Source organism: Choloepus didactylus, chromosome 9 (assembly GCF_015220235.1).
Source record: "Choloepus didactylus isolate mChoDid1 chromosome 9, mChoDid1.pri, whole genome shotgun sequence".
Taxonomy (NCBI): Eukaryota; Metazoa; Chordata; class Mammalia; order Pilosa; family Megalonychidae; genus Choloepus; species Choloepus didactylus.
Window position 1 is genome coordinate 36,105,124 of NC_051315.1, and position 23,736 is coordinate 36,128,859.

At 35.5% G+C, this 23,736-nt stretch overlaps 1 protein-coding gene across 11 annotated transcripts in view; it reads right to left on the reverse strand.

Annotated features, from left to right (window-relative positions):
• ORC4 (origin recognition complex subunit 4) overlaps positions 1–23,736 on the reverse strand; it is a 145,648-nt gene that overhangs the window by 59,729 nt on the left and 62,183 nt on the right. For all 11 annotated transcript variants that reach the window (XR_005218974.1, XM_037850563.1, XM_037850571.1 and 8 more), the window contains 3 exons: positions 13,737–13,813; positions 13,035–13,125; positions 5,038–5,113 (listed from right to left, as the gene is read on the reverse strand). Coding sequence is in view for 10 of the 11 variants with exons in the window: in XM_037850563.1 (XP_037706491.1) it covers positions 5,038–5,113; positions 13,035–13,125; positions 13,737–13,813 (244 nt within the window). In the remaining variant the exon portion in view is untranslated. The remainder of the gene's footprint in view (positions 1–5,037; positions 5,114–13,034; positions 13,126–13,736; positions 13,814–23,736) is intronic.

The window sequence follows — 23,736 nt, forward strand, 5'->3', positions numbered from 1 at the left end:
TGTTAAAGAAGCTTAAAAATACATCAGATTTAGCAGCTATGAATGTTGGCAATACCCCATGCAGCAAATGTTAAAGAAGCTTAAAAATACATCAGATTTCAATTAGAGATAAGAATGAAATGGACTTGATTAGAAGTAAGGTAAAGCAGACTAAAGAGAAAAGGATGATATTGACTGTGCTTTAAAATGTCAACTTCTATGTGAGATCAAAGAAAGAAATGTTTATTTGGTTCAAAGTCTATACTTTCTGTAGCACACTATATAATTTAACTCGTATGGTCAGTTTATTCAAACACCATAATTATATGGAACCTTGAATACAGGGTGAAATCTGGTTGGGTTGTACAAGGTAGTGTGAAACATCAATACAACTCAGAGTAATTTGGACAGAGAATAAAAAGTATTTGCAAAGCCCCCTTAGGGCCTGGGGGAAAATTTAGAAACATTAAACTTCCTCACTTGGGAATTCCTGACGTTTTCACAAGCATTGGGGAATATCATTGTAGTAGGCCAAGTCCTTGATCTTGGGGTTTGTTCTTATGAAGCTTGTTACTGCAAAGGAGGGGCTAAGCCTACTTATAATGGTGCCTAAGAGTCACCCCCAGGGAACCTCTTTTGTTGCTCAGATGTGGCTTGTCTCTCTCTAAGCCCACTTGGCAGGTAAACTCACTGCCCTCCCCAACTATGTAGGACATGACTTCTAGGGGTATAAGTCTCCCTGTCAACGTGGGACATGACTCCCGGGAATGAGCCTGGACCCAGCATCATGGAATTGAGAAAGCCTTCCTGACAAAAAGTGGGAAGAGAAACAAAACAAAACAAAGTTTCAGTGGCTGAGATTTAAAATGGAGTCAAGCAGTCATTCTGAAGATTATTCTTATGCATTATGTAGAAATCCCTTTTTAATTTTTAGTGTACTAGAATAGCTAGAAGGAATTACCTGAAACTGTTGAGCTACAATCCACTATCCTTGATTCCTGAAGATGACTGAATATATAGCTTATATGACTTGACTGTGATTGTGAAAAACTGTTGGCTCACACTCCCTTTATCCAGTGTATGGACAAATGAATAGAAAAATGGGGACAAAAAGTAAATGAATAATAGGAGGGAAAAAGGAGTACGAAATGTTTTGGGTATTCCTTTTTACTTTTATTTTCATTCTTGTTCTTATTTTTTGGAGTAAAGAAAATGTTCAAAAAATTGTGGTGATGAATGCAAAATTATGTGATATACTGTGAACAACTGATTGTACACTTTGGGTGATTGTATGGTATGTGAATATATCTCAAAAAAATGCATTAAAAAATAAGAGAGGGGAGAACCCAAGGTGGCGGCTAGGTAAGAGAGGGCAAAAAAACACCTCCGTGAAAAATACTAGATAAAAGCCAGAAAGTGACCCAGAATACTAGTTCCAGTGATGCACCAGCTGGACAAGGTCTGCTAAATTCACAGGGACTGTGCATTTGGTGAAACCGGGAGTCTGCATTCTGAAACAAGTGAGTGAGCCAGCTGAAAGTCCGGCGGCCACACTGCAGTGTGGGGAAACCATGGGTTGGCGTTTGGAGATGGAATAGTTCTTTTTAAAAAAACAAACAAAAAAAACCTGGGACTGACTGCGGATACAAAGATGAGAACCGTGCAGTGAAGCATGGCAGGAGTGGGCTGTCCCAACGCCTCGGTGTCTCGCATGCAGGACAGCCCTTCCCACACCTGCTGCTGATTGTCTCGGGGCCAGGAGAGCAGAGGGGAGCCAAAAGGAGAAAGAAACTGTGCCCCTTGCAACCATCTCCTCGGCGGGCTTGGGATGTTCCTGCCCGGGGCCGGACCCATAGCCCAAAGCCGTGCCAAGGGTCCCAGTGTGGCGGGGAGTGGTTCCCGCAGCACTGCACACACACAATATCGGCCATGGACAGTGGCCTTTAGGGCACCCACAGCTAACTGTCCCAGAGCTGGGAAGGCGGAGCTGTGCGAAAAGGGAGAAATTAACATGCCCCATTCAACCATCTTTAAAGCAGGCTAGGAACGCCCCTGCACAGCCTGGCGGCCCAGGGCTTCCCTGGAGGGCCAGTGCGCACTTGAGACGTGGCACAGCCTTCCCTCAGCAGAGGTCCTGGAAGAGCACAGCTGAGAAGGGGGACTCGCTCGGAAATCCCAGGGACCCTATGCCAATACCAAGGACTTGTGGGTCAGCGGCAGAGACAATCTGTGGCAAGACTGAAATGAAGGCTTAGGCTCTTGCAACAGCCTTAAATCTCTGGGAACACCTAAGAAGTGTGATTATTAAAGCTGCCCTGCCTCCATAACCGCTCAGACACACGCCCCACATTCAGGGCGGACAGCACCAACAACACACCCAAACTCAGTACACCAATTGAACCCCACAAGAATCAGACCCCCACACACCACAAAGACCAAGTTGGGGAGAACTGACTTGAGGTGAATAGGTGACTCGCGGACGCCATCTGCTGGTTAGTTAGAGACAGTGTATGTCACCAAGCTGTAGATCTGACAAATCAGAGATCGGTATTTTATAGACCCTGAAAGAACCCTATCAAGTAAAGCAAATGCCAAGAGGCCAAAAACAACAGAAAATCTTAAAGCATATGATAAAAACAGATGATATGGAGAACCCAAACCCAAACACCCAAATCAAAAGATCAGAAGAGACACAGTACTTGGCTCAATTAATCAAAGATCTAAAATCAAACAATTGAGAGCATGGCACAGGATATAAAAGACATGAAGAAGACCCTAGAAGAGCATAAAGAAGAAATTGCAAGAGAAAATTAAAAAAATAGAAGTTCTTATGGAAATTAAAGAAACTGTTGGCCAAATTAAAAAGACTCTGGATACTCATAATACAAGGTTAGAGGAAGTTGAACAACGACTCAGCGCCCTCAAGGAATACAGAACAGAAAATGAAAGAACAAAAGAAAGGATGGAGGAAAAAAATCAAAAAAATCGAAAAAATCGAAATGGATCTCAGGGATATGATAGATAAAATAAAATGTCCAAATTTAAGACTCATTGGTGTCCCAGAAGGGTAAAGGTCTAGAAAGAGTATTCAAAGAAATTGTTGGGGAAAACTTCCCAAACCTTCTGCACAATATAAATACGCAAAGCATAAATGCCCAGCAAACTCCAAATAGAATACATCCAAATAAACCCACTCCAAGACATATTCTGGTCAGACAAGACTGTCAAATTCTGAAGAGAAGGAGCAAGTTCTGAAAGCAGCAAGAGAAAAGCAATTCACCACACGCAAAGGAAACAACGTAAGACTAAGTAGTGACTACTCAGCAGCCACCATGGGGCGAGAAGGCAGTGGCATGATATATTTAAAATTCTGAGAGAGAAAAATTTCCAACCAAGAATATTCTATCTAGCAAAACTCTCCTTCAAATTTGAAGGCAAGCTTAAATTTTTCACAGACAAACAAATGCTGAGAGATTTTGCTAATAAAAGACCTGCCCTACTTCATATACTAAAGGGAGCCCTACTGACAGAGAAACAAAGAAAGGAGAGAGATAGATAGAGAAATTTAGCAGACATTTATAGAACATTACATCCCAAGTCACCAGGACACACATTCTTCTCTAGTGATCACGGATCTTTCTCCAGAATAGAGCATATGCTGTGACATAAAGGAAACCTCAATAAGTTAAAAAAAAAAAAAAATGAATTTATTGAAAGTACATTCTCTGACCACAATGGAATACAAATAGAAATCAATAACCATCAGAGACTTAGAAAGTTCACAAACACTGGAGGGTAAAAATGAGGGGGAGATGAAAACATTCCCAGATAATCAAAAGCTGAGGGACTTCATCACCAGATCAGTCCTATAAGAAATGCTAAAGGGAACTGAGCAGGCTGAAAGGAAGGGACACTAAACAATTGACTGAAACCACTGAAGAAATAAAGATTTCCAATAAAGATCACATGGTGAATACAAATACCAATACTACTGTATTTTTGATTTGTAACTCCACTATTTACTTCCTACAGGATCTAAAATACATAAATTGTAATGATAAATCAGTGGTTTTGGATTCAATGTAAAATATGCAATTTTTGACACGAACTACATAAAGGTGGGGGAATGGAGGACTATAGGAACATAGTCTACGTGTCCTATTGAAGTTCAGTTGGTATCAAAGAAAAACAAGATTGTTATAGATTTAAGAGGTTAAACTTAAGCCCCATGGTAAACACAAAGAAAGTATCAGAGAATATGACCACAGAGATGAAAAGTAGAGTACGGCTCATGAGAAGTGGGGGAAGGGACAATGGGGAGTTAAGAAATGAGTGCAGGGTTTCTGTTTGGGGTGAAGGGAAATTTCTAGTAATGGATGGTGAGAAGGTAATAGCATTGCAACATTCTAAATCCCACTAATGGAATGCTACAGAGGGGTTGAAATGGGAAGATTTAGGCTGTATATATGTTTCCACAAGTGGAAAAAAAAAAAAAAAAAGACAGTCTAAATAGATAATAACAATTAAATGCCAAGGAAGATTCTGGATGGGATCTGAGGATGGAGGAGAGGAGGCTCAAAGGGACATGGTTGGGACATAAGAAAAAAAAAACAAGAAAATACAGAATGTAAGCTTTGTATTAATGTTGAATTTCTTGAACTTCTTCGCTAAAAGGGAATGCATAAAAGAATATTCTTGCTCATGAGAAATTTATATGTGAATTATATTGTTTGTTCAAGGATGTGTGCAGCTTGCTCTCATATGTTCAGAAGACAGAGCAATAGATGATGGATTATAGACACGGAGGGAAGGAGGGAGGGAGGGAGGGAGGGAAAGAAAGAAATGGTAGTGTGACAGGATGTTAAAGTTGGTGGATCAGGGTATCGGGGGAGGGGGGTCGGGGTATGCTGGAGTCCTGTGTATGGGGTTTGTATTGTTTTTGCAACTATTCCTGTAAGTTGGAATTTATTTCAAAATAAAATTTAAAAAAAAAATGAAAAATAAAATAAAAAGCTCATGTGGTTTTTATCATTTTCCATGGCAAAATGACATACTCACCATTCAGATGAACTTGGAGTACATTTTCACTCACTTCTTCTATTTCCATCAGTTCCTCCAAAGCATGATTTACGATCTAAACACAAAAAAATTATAAAATATTTAATAAGAATGAAAAGAAGCTGAGATTCTTTTAACTCTACGAATGGAAGGAAGAGAATATAAATATAGCCCTTTTTAATTAGCAAACAAATGCTCAAGATTCTTTACATTTAAAAGGTTTAACTAGGACACCTCATGTGTGACTCTTTTTTTAAGATGCCAGAGCCAGGACTGATGCCTCACTCTCTCAATCATCTACCCAAACTTTTAACAAATGTTTAGAAGTAACTCTCAAGTTTTAAAAGAAGTATTTTTCTACAACTCACACAAAACTACAGCTTTATGATTACAAGTCTCGGTACATTAGAAATCTCTAGAAGATGTACTGTTTAAAATATAATTAAAATCAGTAAAAAGCTATTGCAAAATACATTTCAGAAAAATGCTAAAAGATTGTATTAAAAGTCTACTCCCCAATATACTCCTACTGAATACTATGAACTACTTTGTTATCATGAAACAAAAATCTAAAAGTAAGAAATATGAGGTTAAATCAAAAAAGAGACTTTCCCTTCTGTTACCTTCTAGGTACAGAGAAAGTTCATATTAAAGAAACTTAGAGTAGGCAACAAAAAAAAATTATTATTAAATGTATAATTATTCCCAGAAACTTTTTATACCATCATAGACAGTTCAATTATAAAGTTTCACATTTTCATAATTAAAGGCTTATATGCTATACTCTTTATTTTTGACTTATATCACTCATATTGTAATATATATATATTTCTACATACTATTGCTGCATAACATTTTAATTTGAAAATGAGTAGAATAAAGAAAAGTCAAAAAGCTTTTAAAAAGAAGAGTAATGATGAAGGACTTTTCCTTCCAATATAAAAACAGAAGAGTACTATCACACATACAAAAAAAAAATGGTCTAAGAAAAGAGGTTGTATCTACAGAAAATTAGCAAAAATAAACCAAAATTTTGTGAGGACAAAAAGGATTACTCAACAAAGGTACTGGGACAACTGTAAACAAGTCTGAAAAAGAAAATATATCTGCATTTGTTTTTGCAATATGCTTTTTATATTTGTCAGTGCAACATCTCTGTGTAATAGGAAGAAGCAAATATCATCCTTATTTTAAGTTATTAGGTTTCCAAACAGAATATCAAACATACCACCTATTCCTGGATATCTGCATTGTGTTTAAAGCCTGGGGAATTCTACCTCAGATCAAAGGTACTTAAGGATTCTTAAGAAGGGATAATCTCAAAATATCAACTGTTATACTATTAGTAAAAGTCCAGCTTAGAAGTGACATTTATAGAAAACCATGTGAAAGCCAGATGGTATTTGTGTCTTTGGATCAGATCAGATCCTGTCATAGGGGAACCCTTCCAGATGACATTCACTTGGTCCTTCAAAATACTGCCTTTAACGTGGAATATGACTCCTGGGGAGCAATGCAGACCTGGCACCGTGGGATAGGGAACATCTTCCTGACCAAAAGGGGGATGTGAAAGGAAATGAAATAAACTTCAGTGGCAGAGAGATTCCAAAAGCAGCCAAGAGGTCACTCTGGTGGGCACTCTTATGTACAATATAGACAAGCCTTTTAAGGTTCTAGTGAATTGGAGTAGCTAGTTGCTAGTAAATACCTGAAACTATCAAACTACAACCCAGAATCCATGAATCTTGAAGACTGTTGTAAAAAATGTAGCTTATGAGGGGTGACAATGTGATTGGGAAAGCCATATGGACCACACTCCCCCTTGGTCTGGTTTATGGATGGATGAGTAGAAAAATGGGGGAAGGAAAAAAACAAACAAACAAACAAACAGAGGCACCCAGTGCTCTTTTTTACTGTAATTGCTCTTTTTCACTTTAATTATTATTCTTGTTATTTTTGTGTGTGTGATAATGAAGGTGTCAGGGACTGATTTTGGTGATGAATACACAACTATGTAATGGTACTGTGAACAATCGAATGTACGATTTGTTTTGTATGACTGTGTGGTATGTGAATATATCTCAATAAAATGAATTAAAAACAAACAAAAAAAAAAACAAAGAAAAATGGCCAACCCTGCTCCTGGGAAGATCAAACTGTGGCCCACTTAACAAACTAGCCTCTTAGAAGCAGCTGAACACCACTCCCATGTGAGCTCCGTTTTCTTAAACACTTTTGGAAGTTCAACATAGTGAATGCTACTAGTTTGAATTTTGATTTTGAGGTTTTATTTGTCTTTACTTTGAAATTCTGTTTTGGTGTGTTTTTTTAAAGCACAGAATTTTATCCCTAGCTTGATGATTGTATTTATTTAAATAATTTTATAATAAAAATAGTCAAATTCAAGTTAAAAAAAAAAAAAACACTGCCTTTAATATGTTTTTGTAATAAGCTGCTGTGTTTTTTCCTCCAATTCTTGATATTTTACGTAAATTTGTATATCCCCTGGCTCTCATTTTCTGTCTTAAATTGTGACTCCTTTTGTTGATATTCTGATGAAACGCTGAAAACCATTTCAAATCCTTTGCAGAATGAAGGGGGAGTAATACCTTCAATTGACATATGCATAAAATGGACTACAGGTTTATAGCATTTTTCCCGATTTATAGCATTTTTCCCATTGAACTTACTTTAAACACCAAGTTATTAAGTTTTGCTTGGATCAGCCCACAACATGTTTATAGGGAAGTGTGTGTGGTCTAAACGATAAATTAAATATATTAACAAGTGTGTTTTCAAATAACTATTACAGTTCTAATATGCAATTGGATATTGCTAAACCTTGCTATATAATTAACCTATGTAACCACTGGTATAATTTTAAGTCAATTTTGGCATAGATACACTGTCAAATTCTCAGATATTTTAAAATAATTATATGAAAACAAAGTATTAGTCAGGTATTAATATTTGACAAACCAGCACAACAAATGTGGTTAGCTCATTTACACATTCTCTGTAGCTAAAAATTAATTTTACACACATACCAGCTCAATTTTCTTATATGTGCAAGCATCCAGGGATTCTGAAGTTCCCCTACTATTGTTACACCCAAATGTAATAATATACACAAGCTTTAACAATATTCAACTAGAGAGAACATCCTATTTAACCATCTAGCAAGCTTCTAGAAAGTAATTTCTATATTTCTATAAGGTAGAGTATTTTCCAGGGATCAACATATCACTGGGAACCACATTACTATTTTTAAAAAATAAAAATGTATGAAATACAGCAAGCCAATTAACCTTAAATTTTGAATTTCGTAAATTTCTGATAGTTTGGCAAAGGATAGTATTTTAACACTATAATCTTATTTTTAAAATTAAACTACATATACTAGAGCTTTCCTGTTTAATAAACTATATCTCACCATTTATTTTATCACTTTTCTATCAAGATACTCCTCCCACATATATATTACAAAAGTAGCACAAGTTAAACAATGCTCTTCATCTCTTTGACCTCTAAATATTAGAATACCTTAAGAATAAATTAAACCGTTCAGAAACGGAATGCAAGCTAGGGGATTCTTCAGAGAATGGTGAAGTCACATTACACAAATGACTTCAAAAGTTTAAGAAGTAACAATTAAATGTCAGCAGAGCCAAAAATAATCCTTTCATTCTATTAACTGATAAATACCATGCATTAACAGCCGTCTCCTTGTTTAAACTTGAATAAGTACAATAAAACCAATATAGGCATTTATAAAGAGATGCTGTGACAAGGGAGAAAAGGAATATTGAACTGATGAAAAAGATTACTACCAACAACATTTATTTTAGGAAATACACGTTTTGGGCTACTTAAGCCAAATTTAAATAACACAAACAACAGACTAAAAACATGCATGAGAAGAAAGAGTTAGACAAGAAGACAAGACTGTTAGAACATGAGAATACAATATGGGAATTAGAAGGAGCAACTTTGCTAAAAGAAATTGATGAAGACCTAAATAAATGGAAGGACATTCCATGTTTATGGATTAGAAGACTAAATATCATTAAGATACCAATTGTACCCAAAGCGATTTACAGATTCAACACAACCCCAATAAAACTTCCAACAGCTTTCTTTGCAGAAATGGCAAAGCCAATCATCAAATTTATATGGAATGGAAAGGAGCCATGAAGTCAAAGCCATCTTGAAAAAGAATAAAGAAGGTCTCACACTTCTCCATCTTAAAACACATTACAAAGCCAAAAGTAATCAAAAAAGCATGGTACTGGCACAAGGACAGACAGACCAATGGAACCGAACTGAAGGTACAAAAACCAAAACTCACATTTATGGCCAACTGATTTTTGACAAGGCTGTCAAGTCCACTCAATTGGGAAAGAACAGTCTTTTCAAGAAACGATGCTGGGAAAACGGGATACCCATGTGGAAAAGAATGAAAGTAGACCCCTAAGTCACACCATACGCAAAAATTCAAAATTGATCAAAAACCTATATATAAGAACCAGAACTATGAAACTCCTAGAAGAAAATGTAGAGAAGCATTGTCAGGGCCTCGTATTAGGCAATAGCTTCTCAGACTTTACACCAAAAGCAGAATCAACAAAAGAAAAAAACTGATAAATGAGGTCTTACTAAAACTAAAACCTTTCATGCCTCAAAGGACTTTATCATGAAAGTAAAAGAAGAATCTACAGGATGGGAGAAACTATTTGGAAACAAAGTATCTGATAAGGGTTTAATATCCAGAATATAAAAAGAAATCATACAACTTAACAACAAAAAGAACCCAATTAAAAAACGGGCAAAGGACTTGAGTAGACATTTTTCCTAAAAAGATATACAAACGGCCAAAAAGTACATGAAAAGATGCTCAATATCATTAGCTATAAGGGAAATGCCAATCAAGCCCACAATGAGAAACCATTTCATATCCATGAGAATGACTATAAAAAAATGGAAAATTACAAGTATTGGAAAGGATGTTGACAAACAGAAACATTCATTTCATTACTGAGGGCAGTGAAAAATGGTACAACTGTTTGGCAGTTTCTCAGAAAATTAGTTCTAGAATTATAGTATGATGCAGCAATTCCACTTCTAGGTATTTAACAAAAGAACTGAAAGCAGGAACTTGAACAGATATTTGCATACTGATTTTCACAGCAGCATCATTCCCAATTGCCAAAAGATGGAAACAATCCAAGTGCCCCCAAACCATTGAATGGATAAACAAAATAGGGTATATATATATATATATATATATAAAACGGAATATTATTCTGCTGTAAAAAGGAATGAAGTTCTGATACATGTGAAAACATGGATGAACCTTGAAGGCATAATGTTGATTAAAAGAAGCCAGATGCAAAAAGACAAATACTGTATGATCTCACTGATTTAAAATAATCAGAATAACTAAACTCATTGAATCAGAATCTAGAGTACTGATTACCAGGGGATGGGATGGGGATAGAGAATAGGGAGTTAATGATTAAATTGTACAGTTTCTATTCAGGATGATGGAAAAGTTTTGGTAATGAATGGTAGCGAAGGCAGCACAACATTTTGTGATTGTAATTAACAGCATTGAAATATATATTTGTGGTTAAAAGGGGAATTTTTGGTTGTATATGCTACTAAAAAAAAAAAATACACGGGGCTGTATAACACAAACACAGTGAACCTTAATGTAAACAGTTAACTTTAGTTAATAATGTATCAATACTGGTTCATTAATTGTAAAGTATGTATCACAGTAATATAATATGTTATTAACAAAGAAACTATGTAGGTTTGTGTGTGTAGGGATGGGTGTGTGTAAACGGGAACTCTATTATCTGCTGAAATTTTTTTAAATATATATATTACACATATTTTCTAAAAATTTAATTTATTACCTAATGAAATAACATATAGTTCTATTTTGTATTCATCTGAATAGTGTTTGCTAGCTCTATTTCTTTTTTTTCTGAACTCTCTCCATGTCTTTAGGGACAAATTATAAAGATGCAATTTAGAAAAAATTCAGTCATTATTCATTTTTAGGATTGACCCATGATATAAAGTAATTCAAATTCAGCTTCTCTGTTGAAATACTATTTTGATTCAAGATGTATAGTTGATTATGGAATGATAGGACTAATGTACTGATTTCTTATATCACATTTTCTGCTAATACTCTACTGCAACAATTCTTCTTGAAGAATTAATTATCTAAAAATGTTTAAATAACTGTATGTTTTTTACCCACAAATAGTAAGTCAATGAAAATTTAAAAAAGAAAAAACAAAAACAATTTATCCTTCACTTAAAAAAGACCTAAGTTCATACTGAGAGTGTTTGCAGAATATCAATTTTTATGACCAACTTAAATAATAGCTTGCAAACTTTTTGCATTTCTAAGAAAAGAAATTCTACATCTAGACAAGATAAAAAACATACACAAATCCTAAAAAGTGAGGTGAAGTGGGTATTAATGACATTCACCAAATACTTCTGATTGTCTCCCTTCTAGGTACCTGGTAGGTTTGCACTTTCTTGTTCTCTTGGAGTCATGAGTGCTCGTGTGACTCACTTGGCCAACGAAATGTGAGGAGATGTGCTTTGTTATCTCTGGGCAGGAACTGTAAGAGCCTGTCCATTATTCACCATGTTCTCTCCCCTCAACGGGATGACTGGAGAACACGCTGAGATGAACTACTATCACTCTTCCTGAATGACTACAAAGAGCAGAGCCCCTTTGCTGATCCACACTGTGACAGCAGCAAGAGCAAGGAATGTCTTTTGTTACAAAATAACTTTTGATGTATTTAAAGCATTCTAAAAGCTCAAGGGCATATTAGTGACATAGTTCTCTTGAAACAACTATCTAAAATAGCACCAAGTCAAAAGTAAAAGAATAGAAAAAAATGGTTGTGGCACATGAGGAAAAACTAAAAACATTCTGTAAATATAATTATGACATAAAGGTGAAAACTTCCTGAAAGATAATTTAAAAAAAAGAAAAACAACCTAGATTTAAATTCTCAATCTGTATACTTCAAGTAATACTGGATATGGGAGATGACTAAAATCCTAATTTCCACATCTTACATAATGTAGTTAACATATATTATTTATAAAATAAAAATATATAATTTTACTTCTATTACACATAAAACAATATATTATGCAGAAATCTAAATTTATTGCACAAAATATGGTAGAAAACAGATTTTAAACAACCAAATCATTTAAATTTAAATATTAACACAACACCATGTAATAGCCATAATTTGTATCATATATCACATTACAAAGAATGTGAAGAGGATGAAAGAAAAAAGCAAAGATATCTTTTAGAGGGAAAGTAGAACAGAATTAGAGAAGACATGAGTGTGTATATGAAAAAACTGCTTCTTGTATGGTTAAACAAACAGGAAAAAATGGAGAGTAAAAGAATAGATGGTATGATGGTTTCCTAACCTATGAAACAGGGGCAACAACGACCTTGTAGCGTTAGTGGAAAGAATAAACGAGAACAGACATAAAAGGCACAAAGTGTTTAATAGTAGTTTTATAATAATAGTTTAAAAAGCTTTAATAGTTTTAAAAGTGTTTAATAATAGCTAAACACAAATAATAAACACTAAATAAATACTAAATAGTTAAACACTAAATAAAACACTAAATAAAAGTGTTTAATAATAGTTTGCTTCTTTTCCCTGGCAATTTCTAAAAACATGATGGGACAAACATCTATTTAAAATTTGTCACTGTGGAGAGAAATAAGGTAAAAAGTTATGCTTCTTTTTCAAATACACCACCCAAATGTTAGAAGGTTTTTCTATCTCTTCTACGAGTTAAAGAAAAAATTTTAAAACAAGCAAAATATTAGTAATGATGAAAAGAGTGAAAAACACTTTCAGTGTTAAGTATAAGAAGAAGCATCTGCTTGCCAATGCAAAAAAAGACAAGAAAACAATAACTTTTACCATGGTCTTTCCTGATCCTCGTGGTCCAATAATGAGTACAGAGTTACTTTCTCCCTGGATAGCAGTTCTTTTTAGCAGCTCAATTAAGTGTCTGAAATAATATGAATAGGTCAAAACTGAAAAGTGAAAGTTGGAACAATTTGCTCAGTAACAGTTTTTTACAAGCAGAACTTGAAAAAGCACAGTAAATATGCATTTCTCTCTTTCCTCCCTCTGGAAAACTGGTTAGAATCTAAATATCTCAACACTGAATATTACTGAAGAAGAGATTGTAGGCCAATGCTGCTTCTCTGGAAACCTCAGGAGGAAACCTAATAAGTTTGGAAACCTTGATCTTTATGATAGAGAACAAGTGAAAAGAGTGGCAGCAGAATCTCCACTCTGACATCTAGCACTCTGGCCTTTCACTCCATAGTTAGCTGCCGGGTTTTTGGGGCAAGACGCCCAGAATCATCTCCATAATCCCAGATAACAGCAACAAAATCAGACAGAAAGTTAAAGGACTTTCTGTTTATGGAAACATTTATATCTGCTTCTCCTTCATGATATTCAGGGCAACTATATGCAAAGCTAAAATATCTGCCTCTATAAAACATGTTTGTTACCATTATTTAAGGTGAAATTTTTATACAACAATTCTTGCCAAACCTGGAGAAACCATGTAAATAGGTGGATATAAGGCAAGGAGATAGTGAGACTTACTTGTATTGTACCTGTACTCCAAATAGGTTACCATGTGGACTTTGATGACAAAACCTTTCACGAAAAATTCTTTGCACCTGATAAATATAAAGCAAATAAATCAAATAAATATAGATAAATATTTCATATGCAATAAAAATCGAATAAGTGCATTTACAAGCTGTCAGGATTGGCTTAAACCCTCCCTAATCCTCCAGAGTTGTGGCATCATTTCCATGAGTTAAAAAATTAATGGTTCTTTTACTAAATTGGACTTCAGTTCATAGTATGATTATAAAAATATGCTATCATCAGTTGTAACATACATTTCATACCAATGCAAGGTGTTGCATGGGAATCCTGTATTTTATGCACGATTATTCTTTAAACACACAATGTTTCTAATGAACAACAAAAAAAGCACAATCCAAAAAAAAAAAAAAAAATTAATTGTTCTTTTTTACCTATCTCAGGTCCCAGAGAAAGGATGAGAATTTTGTTAAGAAGGTTTCAACAAGAGGGAAAATTATTTATGTTAGCTACATCAGCAACATGAGGGCTATATTAATGCATGTGAATGAAGAATATTTCACTTTGTAAAATGTGTTAGCCAAGGAACAAAGACAGGAGAGAATCTAATAACGCAATCAAAACTAACAATGCTCATGCACCACAAACTCAATCTCAAGAGACCAACAAATCTAAACTAACTTACTTCAACTCCTATCAATCTGTACCTGTCGTAAAAGTCAAGATTCTGAGGAAATCAAACATGTTTCCAAGACCATGTATTTCCTGAGGACCTATTAGATGCAGAGCACAGTACTAGTAAAAGGGAATGTCCTATGCATAAAAAAGACATCACAAGTAAATTAGAAAAGAAATGATACATTAAAGAAACAACATGGAAAAAGTATTATTTCAGCATATAAGCCAATGCTAAATTATGTGGTAGAAACTACAATCAATTAGGCTAAAAAGTAAGGAAATCACTGGACTGAATTAAAAAAATTCTCATAAAGACCTAAATTTAAATTGGCCTTGAAGAACTTAGACTTATTCGAGAAGAATGCTAGACCATCTAGTACATTCTTTAGAAAGATGGACAAGGACTTCTAGGAAGATGGTGGAATAGAGGAGGCAGAACAGGCTTCTACATGAAAGTAATTAGAGAGGGGAAGCAGGATGCCCAGGACCGCAGCTTCAGGGTACGATTGACTACTGAGGGTCCCTCACAGTACATGGAGGGGATGCCCCAAAAAATGTACCAGAGATGGTGGTTCCAGGGATGGGTGAGTTTGCTCCCCGGACTGCCTCCCGGATGGTAGCACCAAAACCACCACCAGGCAAGGAATGAGCACCAGTAAATCACTTCCATGCACCTACTCTGACAGTTGCTGGGGGATAATCCTCCACAGTCAGACAGCAGGGACTCCCATAAGGGAACCCAGCAGCCAGCATTTACTGTCCCCTGATGGAAGTGGCGGGGGTACACTGGCAAGAAGCATGGAAGGGAGAGACGCTGTACTGATGATCAGGAGAACCTCCCACACCTCAATAAATCCTGGGTGCAAGGCAGGAAGGGAGCAGGCAGGCAGGGCCCACATTTCATCTGCAGGGCACCCATGAGTGGACTCCCTGCCTACCTGTTCAGGGCTCATATCGCAGGCCAAGGACAGGCAGTCCCCAGTGCACACGGAGATCCGGTACACTGAATGGCTCCCCACCAGGTTTGGACTCCACCCAGCGCCCAGAAGTTAAAGGAAGACTGGCTTGACAGTGACACCTGCTGGTAGGTTAAGGAAACTGCACTCCAGCAAGCTGTACCTCAAGAATGCCACCTACTGGTAGCACTGGGAAACTGCATTTCAGCTATCTGTAGCTTTACCAAATTACATACAAATACTTAAATAATCCTGCATTTCCCAAAATGCCCTTATCAAGACAAGGAAATGCCCCAAAGCCAATAGAAAATTACAAAGCACTGGAAAAATCTAGAAGATATGGATAAGTCAAACAAACAAATGAAAAAGCCAGAAGAGGCAAAATATTTGCAGTAATTAATTAAAGAAGTACAAACAAATCTTCAAAACAACTTCAATGAGATGGCTAAAGACATAAAATAAATGAAGAAGACTCTACACAAGCATAAAGAAGAATCTGAAAGAGTAAATTAAAAAATAGCAGATCTTAAGGAAATAAAAGACACTGAGGATCAAATTAAAAATACACCAGAGACAGAAAATAGAAGATTTGAAGAGGCAGAAGAAAAGATAAGTCAATTTGCGGACAGATTAATTGAATGTTAGCACACAAAAGAACGGGAAAAGGAAATTGAAAAAGTTGGAATGGATCTCAGAGAAATGATGGACAACATGAAGCAAACAAATATAAGAATCATTGGTGTCCCAAAAGGAAAAGAGAAGGGTAAAGGACTAGGAAGAGTGTTTCAAGACATAGTTGGGGAAAACTCCTCAACCCTTGTAAACAACATAACTATGCAAGTAAAAAATGCCTAATAAACAGAATAAATCCAAATAAACCTAATCTGAGACATATATTGATTAGATAATCAAATGCTGAAGAGAAGGAGAAACTTCTGAAACAGCAAGAGAGAAACCATTCACCACATACAAGGAAAACAACATAAGACTAAGTAATGACTACACAGCAGGCACCATGGAGGCGAGAAGACAGTGGTATGACATATCTAAGATTCTGAAAGAAAAAAATTGCCAGCCAAGAAGTTTTCATCCAGCAAAGCTCGCCTTCAAAATTGAGGGCGAGTTTAAAATTTTCACAAACAAATGCTGACAGAATTTGTTGAAAAGAGACCTGTCCTGCAAGAAATACTACAGGGAGTTAGCTCTACCAGCTGAGAAGAAATAAAAAAGAGAGAGGTCTGGAGAAGAGCACAGAACTGAAGAGTATTAGTAAGGGTAATGTAAATAAAAAAAAAAAAAAAAGAGAGGGGGAAAAGAACATAATAGATCTAAAAACTAAAAACTAAAGGATGATTCAAGAACTTCCTTCACAGTAATAACTCTGAATGTGAATGGATTCAGCTCTCCAATTAAAAGACACAGACAGGTAGAATGGATTAAAAAGTATGACCCATTGATATGCTATTTACAAGAGACTCATCTTAGACCCTGAAACACAAAGAGACTGAAAGTGAAAGGATGGAAAAAAAAATATTCCATGGAAAATGCAACAAAAAGAAAGCTGGGGTAGCTATACTAACATCACACAAAATAGACTTTAAACCCAAAGATGTCATAAAAGACAAAGAAGGACACTATATATTAATAAAAATGACAATTCACCAAGAAGAAATAACAATCATAAATGTTTATGCACCCAATCAAGGGACTCAAAAATACATGAGACAAACACTGGCTAAAGTGAAGGGAGCAGTAGACACATCTACAGTAACAGTGGGAGACTTTAATACACCACTCTCTTCTATAGATAGAACAACTAGACAGAAGACAAATAAGTCAACTGAGAACCCAAACAATATGATAAATGAATTGGACTTAATAGACATATATAGATCTTTACATCCCAAAGTATCAGGATATACACTCTTCTCTACTGCCCATGGAATGTTTTCCAGGATAGATCATATGCTGGGGCACAAAACAAGACTTAATAAATTTAAAAAGACTGCAATTATTCAAAGTGTATTCTCTGACCATATGGAATGCAACTAGAAATCAAGAACCACCAAAGAACCATATCTTTCACAAATATATGGGGGGTTAAACAACACAATGCTAAACAACCAGAAGAAATTGCAAGAGAAACTGGTAAATATCTAGACACAAATGAAAATGTGAACACAACATATCAAAACTCATGGGATGCAGCAAAGTGGTGCTGAGATTGAAATTTATATCTCTAAATTAAAAAGCAAGAAGAGGGTAGAGAATAATCAGCAAACTAACCCTAAAGCAAGTACAAGAAAGTAAATAACAAAGATTAAAGCAGAACTAAGGGGAGGCAGGGCAAGATGCTGGAGTGGTGAGGTGTGGAATCTAGTTACTCCTCTAGGGCAGCTGGGTAAATACCAGCAACTGTAAGGAATAGCTGTTTCAGGGACTTCTGTGATCAACAGGTCATATATCATACACCAGTGTGGAATGGGTGGAACAGCTGAGATTGCAGGAAAAACTAAGTTTCCTTGGCCTAAAGCAAGTAGAAGAAAAATAAATAACAAAGATTAAAGCAAAAATGAACGAGCTGGAAAAAAAAAAAAACCAATAAAGAGAATAAATAAAACCAAAGTTGATTTTTTTGAAGAAATAAACAAGATTGGCAGACCCTTAGCTAGAATGACAAAGTCAAAAAGAGAGAAGACCCAAATAAACAGAAAAAGATATGAGAAGGGGATAATTACTATGGATACCGAAGAAATAAAAAAAATCTTAAGAGGATACTATGAACAACTGCATGCCAACATGCCAACAATTTAGAGGAAATGGACAATTTCCTGGAAACACAAGAACAAACTAGACTAACCGAAGAAGAAATAGAAAGCCTCAATAAACCAATCATAAGCAAAGAGATCCAATCAGTCATCAAAAATCTACCTACAATTAAAGCCCAGGACCAGATGGCTTCATAGGGGAATTTTAATAAACTCTCCAAAAAGAATACACACCATTCCTGCTTAAACTCTTTCAAAAACTTGAAGAAAACTGAACACTACCTAACTCATTTTATGAACCTATTATCACTCTGGTATATCAGATAATGACCTTATAAAAAAGAAAACTATAGGCCAATCTCCTTAATGAATATAGATGCAAAAATCCTAAACAAAATACTTGTGAATTGAATCCAAAGGCACATTAAAAGAATTATATACCATGACCAAGTGAGGTTCATTCCTGGCTGCAAGTGTGGTTCAACATAAGAAAATCAATTAATGTAATTCAACACATCAACAAATCAAAAGGGAAAAATCTAATGATCACCTCAACAGACGCTGAAGAAGCACTTCACAAAGTTCAACATCCCTTTTTCACAAAAACACTTCGAAAGGTAGGAATTGAGGGACCCTTCCTCAATATTGTAAAGGATATATATGAAAAACCACAGCTACCATAGTAGTCAACGGTGAGAAGCTGAAAGCCTTCCCCCTAAGATCATGAACGAGACAAGGATGCCCACTGTCACCTGTATTACTAAACACTGTGTGAGAAGTTCTAGCCAGAGTAATTCACCAAGACAAAGATATAAAAGGTATCCAAATAGGAAAGGAGGAAGTAAAACTGTCCTTATTTGCAGACAACACAATCTTGTATTTGGAAGATCCTGAGAATCTGGCAACAAAGCTACTTGAGGTAGTAAACAGAAGTCAGCAGAGTGGCGGGATATAAGATTAATGTACATAAGTCAGTTATGTTCCTCTACACTAGAAATGACATAACTAAAGAGGCAATAAAAAAATTTCCATTCACAACAGCAACTAAAAAAAATCAAGTACCTAGGAATAAATTTAACCAAGGATGTAAAAAACCTCTACATAGAAAATAAGAAAATTTTACTGAAAGAATAAAAAAAGGACCTAAATAGGTGGAAAAATATTCCCATGCTCATGGATAGGAAAACTAAACATCATTAAGATGTCAATTCTACCCAAACTGATCTATAGATTGAAGGCTATTACAATCAAAAGTCCAACAAACTACTTTCCAGACTTGGAAATGTTAGTTAGCAAATTCATTTGGAAGGGAAAGGGAACTTGAACTGCAAAAAACATCCTAAAAAAGAACAAAGTGGGAGGACTTACACTCCCGACTTTGAAGCCTACTATAAAGCTACGGTGATCAAAACAGCGTGGTAATGGTATAAAGATAGATATATAGATCAATGAAATCAAATCGAGATATATGGATGACTAATTTTTGACAAGGCCCCCTAATCCACTGAACTGGGACAGAACAGTCTCCTCAATAACTGGATAGCCATAACCAAAAGAATGAAAGAGGACCCCTACCTCACACCCTTTACAAAAATAAACTCAAAGTGGATCAAAGACCTCAACATAAAAGACAACACAAGGAAACTCTTAGAACATAATATAGGGAAACATCTTCAGGATCTAGTAATAGGAGGTAGCTTCTTAAACCTTACATCCAAAGCACAAGCAACAAAAGAAAAAATAAATGGGAACTCCTCAAAATCAAAAGCTTCTGCACCTCAAAAAACTTTGTCAAAAAGGTGAAGAGGCAGCTAACTCAATGGAAGAAAATATATGGAAACCATATATCTGATAAAGAGACTGACATCCTGCACATATAAAGAAATCCTACAACTCAACAATAGTAAAAAACAGCCCAATTTTAAAATGGACTGAATATATGAAAAGGTATTTCTCCAAACAGGAAATACAAATGGATAAAAAAACACATGAAAAATGTCCACCTTCACTAACTATTAGGAAAATGCAAATCAAAACCACAATGAGATACTATCTCACACCATTAAGAATGGCTGCCATCAAAAAAAACAGAAAACAATAAATGGTGGAGGGGATGTAGAGAAACTGGGACTCTTATTCATTGCTGGAGGGAATGTATAATGGTACAGCTACTGTGGAAGACAGTTTGGAGGTTTCTCAGAAAACGAGATATTGAATTACCCTACAATCCAGCAATACCACTTCTTGGTATATACTCAGAAGATCTGAAAGCAGTGACTCAAACAGACATTTGTACACTGGTGTTCATAACAGCATTGTTCACAATTGCCAAGAGATGGAAACCAAGTGTCCTTCAACAGAAGAGCTGAAAAACAAAATGTAGTGTATACATACAATGGAATACTAAGCAGCAGTAAGAAGGAACAAGGTCCTGAAATATATGACAACATGGATGAACCTTGAAGATACAATGCTGAGTGAAATAAGTGAGACACAAAAGGAGAGACATTGTATATTACCACTTCTATAAACTCTGAACAACATAAAATCAATGTCTTTTAATATAGAATATTGGGGACTTAGTGATAAACAGAACCTAGTGAGGGGGAATGATAATCTAATATGTTCAGATATGCTAATGATGGTGAATTCAAAGGTATGGGAATGGATAGGGGTGATGATTATTTATTAATGGGATTATAAGTATCAGAGGTGTATTGAAGTTGAATAGGATTGAAAGGCATTGTTTACAGGTATGTGTCCCACATAACAGCAACACAAATATAGGTAAGTGTTTGCATGATATTCTTCTAAGGTAGTATTCTAGCACAGAGAGTTGAAAATAGAAGGGTATACAGGAAAAAGCTACATATTGCAATACTAGGAAGTATAACTGATAGGAATACCTTACTGGTATCACACAAATACCAGGGAAAAATAATTAACGGCTGAAAAGAGCTACGAGGTATTTTGGTTCATGAAAATTGTTTAATAAAAGGGAGAGTGATGAGGACAGTACAACTAAGTGATGATAATGTGAAATATAGATAGATTATCATGGACATAACATATGCTATGTGAACTTAGGATCCCCCTACTTTATAAGTCAAGCCCTTGATCTTGAGGCTTGTTGGGTGGAACTTGTGGTTGTAAAGCAGAGGTACGATATATTTAAGATTCTGAAAGAGAAAAATTACCAGTTAGGAATTATTTACCAATAAATAAAAATCTGTCCTGCAAACTTGAGGGAGAGTTTAAAATTTCCACAGATAAACAAATTCTGAGAGAATATGTTAACAAAAGACCTACCTGGCAAAAAATACTAAAGGGAGTTCTGTCAGCTGGAAAAAAAAAAAAAAAAAAAAAAAAAAAGACAGGAGAGGAGTCTGGAGGAAGGAACAGAACTCAAGAGTATTAGTTAAGATAACTTAAAGGATAAAAAGAAAGAAAAAATAAATGTGACAAAACCCAAAGGATAAGATGGTTGAATGAAGAACTGCATTTACAGTAACAACTCTGAATGTTAACAGATTGAACTCCCCATTTAAAAGACACAGAATGGCAGACTGATTAAAAACTATGATCCATCTATATGCTGCTTGTAAGAGACTCATCTTAGACACAAAGATACCAATAAGTTGAAAGAGAAAGGATGGAAAAAGATATTCTACACAAGCAGTAACCAAAAGAAAGCTGGGGTGGCTCTACTAGTATCAGACAAAATAGGCTTTAAATGTAAAGATGTCATAAGAGACAAGAAAGGGCACTACATATTAACAAAAGGGGGAAATTCACCAAGAAGAAATAATAAGCATAAATATTTATGCACCCAATCACTTACTGCTGCATAATAGGAATTTAGGAATGAAGTCCTAAAGCATGTGACAACATGGATGTACCCTGAGGACATATGCTTTGTGAAATAAGCCAGACAATAAAAAACAGATATTATATGATTTCACTACCATGAACTAACTAGCAAATGTAAATTCAGAGCCTTAAAATTTAGAATATAGGGTACCAAGAGACAGACAGAAGCTAGAGAAGAGTGAGCGGTAACCTAAAAGTATGGAATAGTTAATGAGGTTGAATTTGAAAGCTTGGGAATGGAAAGAGGTGATGGTAGCTCGCTATTGTGATTGTAAGTAAGAATGCCCTACTGTAGGTGAATTTTATCGAAAGGGATTGTTTAAAGTCATGTATGTCACCAATTAACTCTATAAATATAAATCAGTTCTTGCATGAAGTACTACAAATATGCAACAATTGTACAAAGTGTTAATAACAGAGTGGTATATGGGGAAAATTACCTATTCCAAGTTACACACTATATTTAACAGTAATTCTTTAATATTCTTTCATCAATAGTAACAGGTATACCACACCACTACTAGGGGTCAATAATGGGGGGGGGATAAAGGATATGGGTGTTTTGGGTTTTCTATTTTTTTGTGTCTGTTATTTCTCTCTTTGGAGCAATGAATACTGTCTAAAACTGAGTGTGATGATTGCACAACTAAGAATGATATTGTGAGACAATGATGGCATACTTTTGGATGGAATATATGGTATGTGAATATATCTCAACAAAACCCTGCAGGTAAAAAAAATAAATTAGAGGCATACAAGAGCAGATTTGAACAGGCAGAAGAAAGAATCGGCAAACTAAAAGACAGGACAACTGAAGTCATACAGTCAGAACAACAGATAGTGTAAGGAACAGAAAAATTGGGCAGTGTCTCAGAGATGTGAGTAATAGCATGAAGTGTACAAACACATCATGAATGTCCCAGAAGAAAAGGGGAAAAGGGCAGGAAGAATAGATGAGGAAATAACAGCCAAAAATTTCCCAAATCTTACAAAAGACATAAATATACATGTCCAGGAAGCACAACATCATTCAAACAGAATAAACCCTAATAGATCCCCTCCAAAACATGCAGGTTCAGAATGTCAAATACCAAAGAGAGAGAATTCTGAAAGCAGCAAGAGTAAAGCATTTTTTACATACAAGGGATCCTAAACAATATTAAGTGCTGATTTCGCATCAGAAACCAGAGGGATGAGATGGCAGTAGTACGAGATATTCAACGTACTGAAAGAGAAAAACTACAAGCCTCAAATTCTTTTTCCAGAAAGAATGTCCTTTAAAAGTAAGGAAGAGTTTAAAATATTCACAGATAAATGGAAACAGAGTTGGTCAACAAAAGACCAGCACTATAAAAATTACTAAAGGGAGTTCTGCAGGTTGAAAGGAAAAGACTGGAGAGAGTAGCTTGGAGTAGTGTGAAGAAATGAAGATCTTCAGTAAACGCAACTAAAAGAGTAAATGCAAAACCCAATGTTACTGGATCCTCAATATACAACTCTACTCTTTAAGTTCTATGAGCCAGAATACAGTTGAACTAGAAAAAGGTGTATTTCTTGATAATGGACATTCAAAATACAAAAAGGTAATGTGGGGCAAAAACAACATAGAAAAGGGAAACAGAGGAATATGGGAGTAAAGAACCTGTATGCTACTGAAACTAAGCTGGTACCATTTCAGATTAGTGACTTATAGATATAGGTTGTATTATACAAACCCAC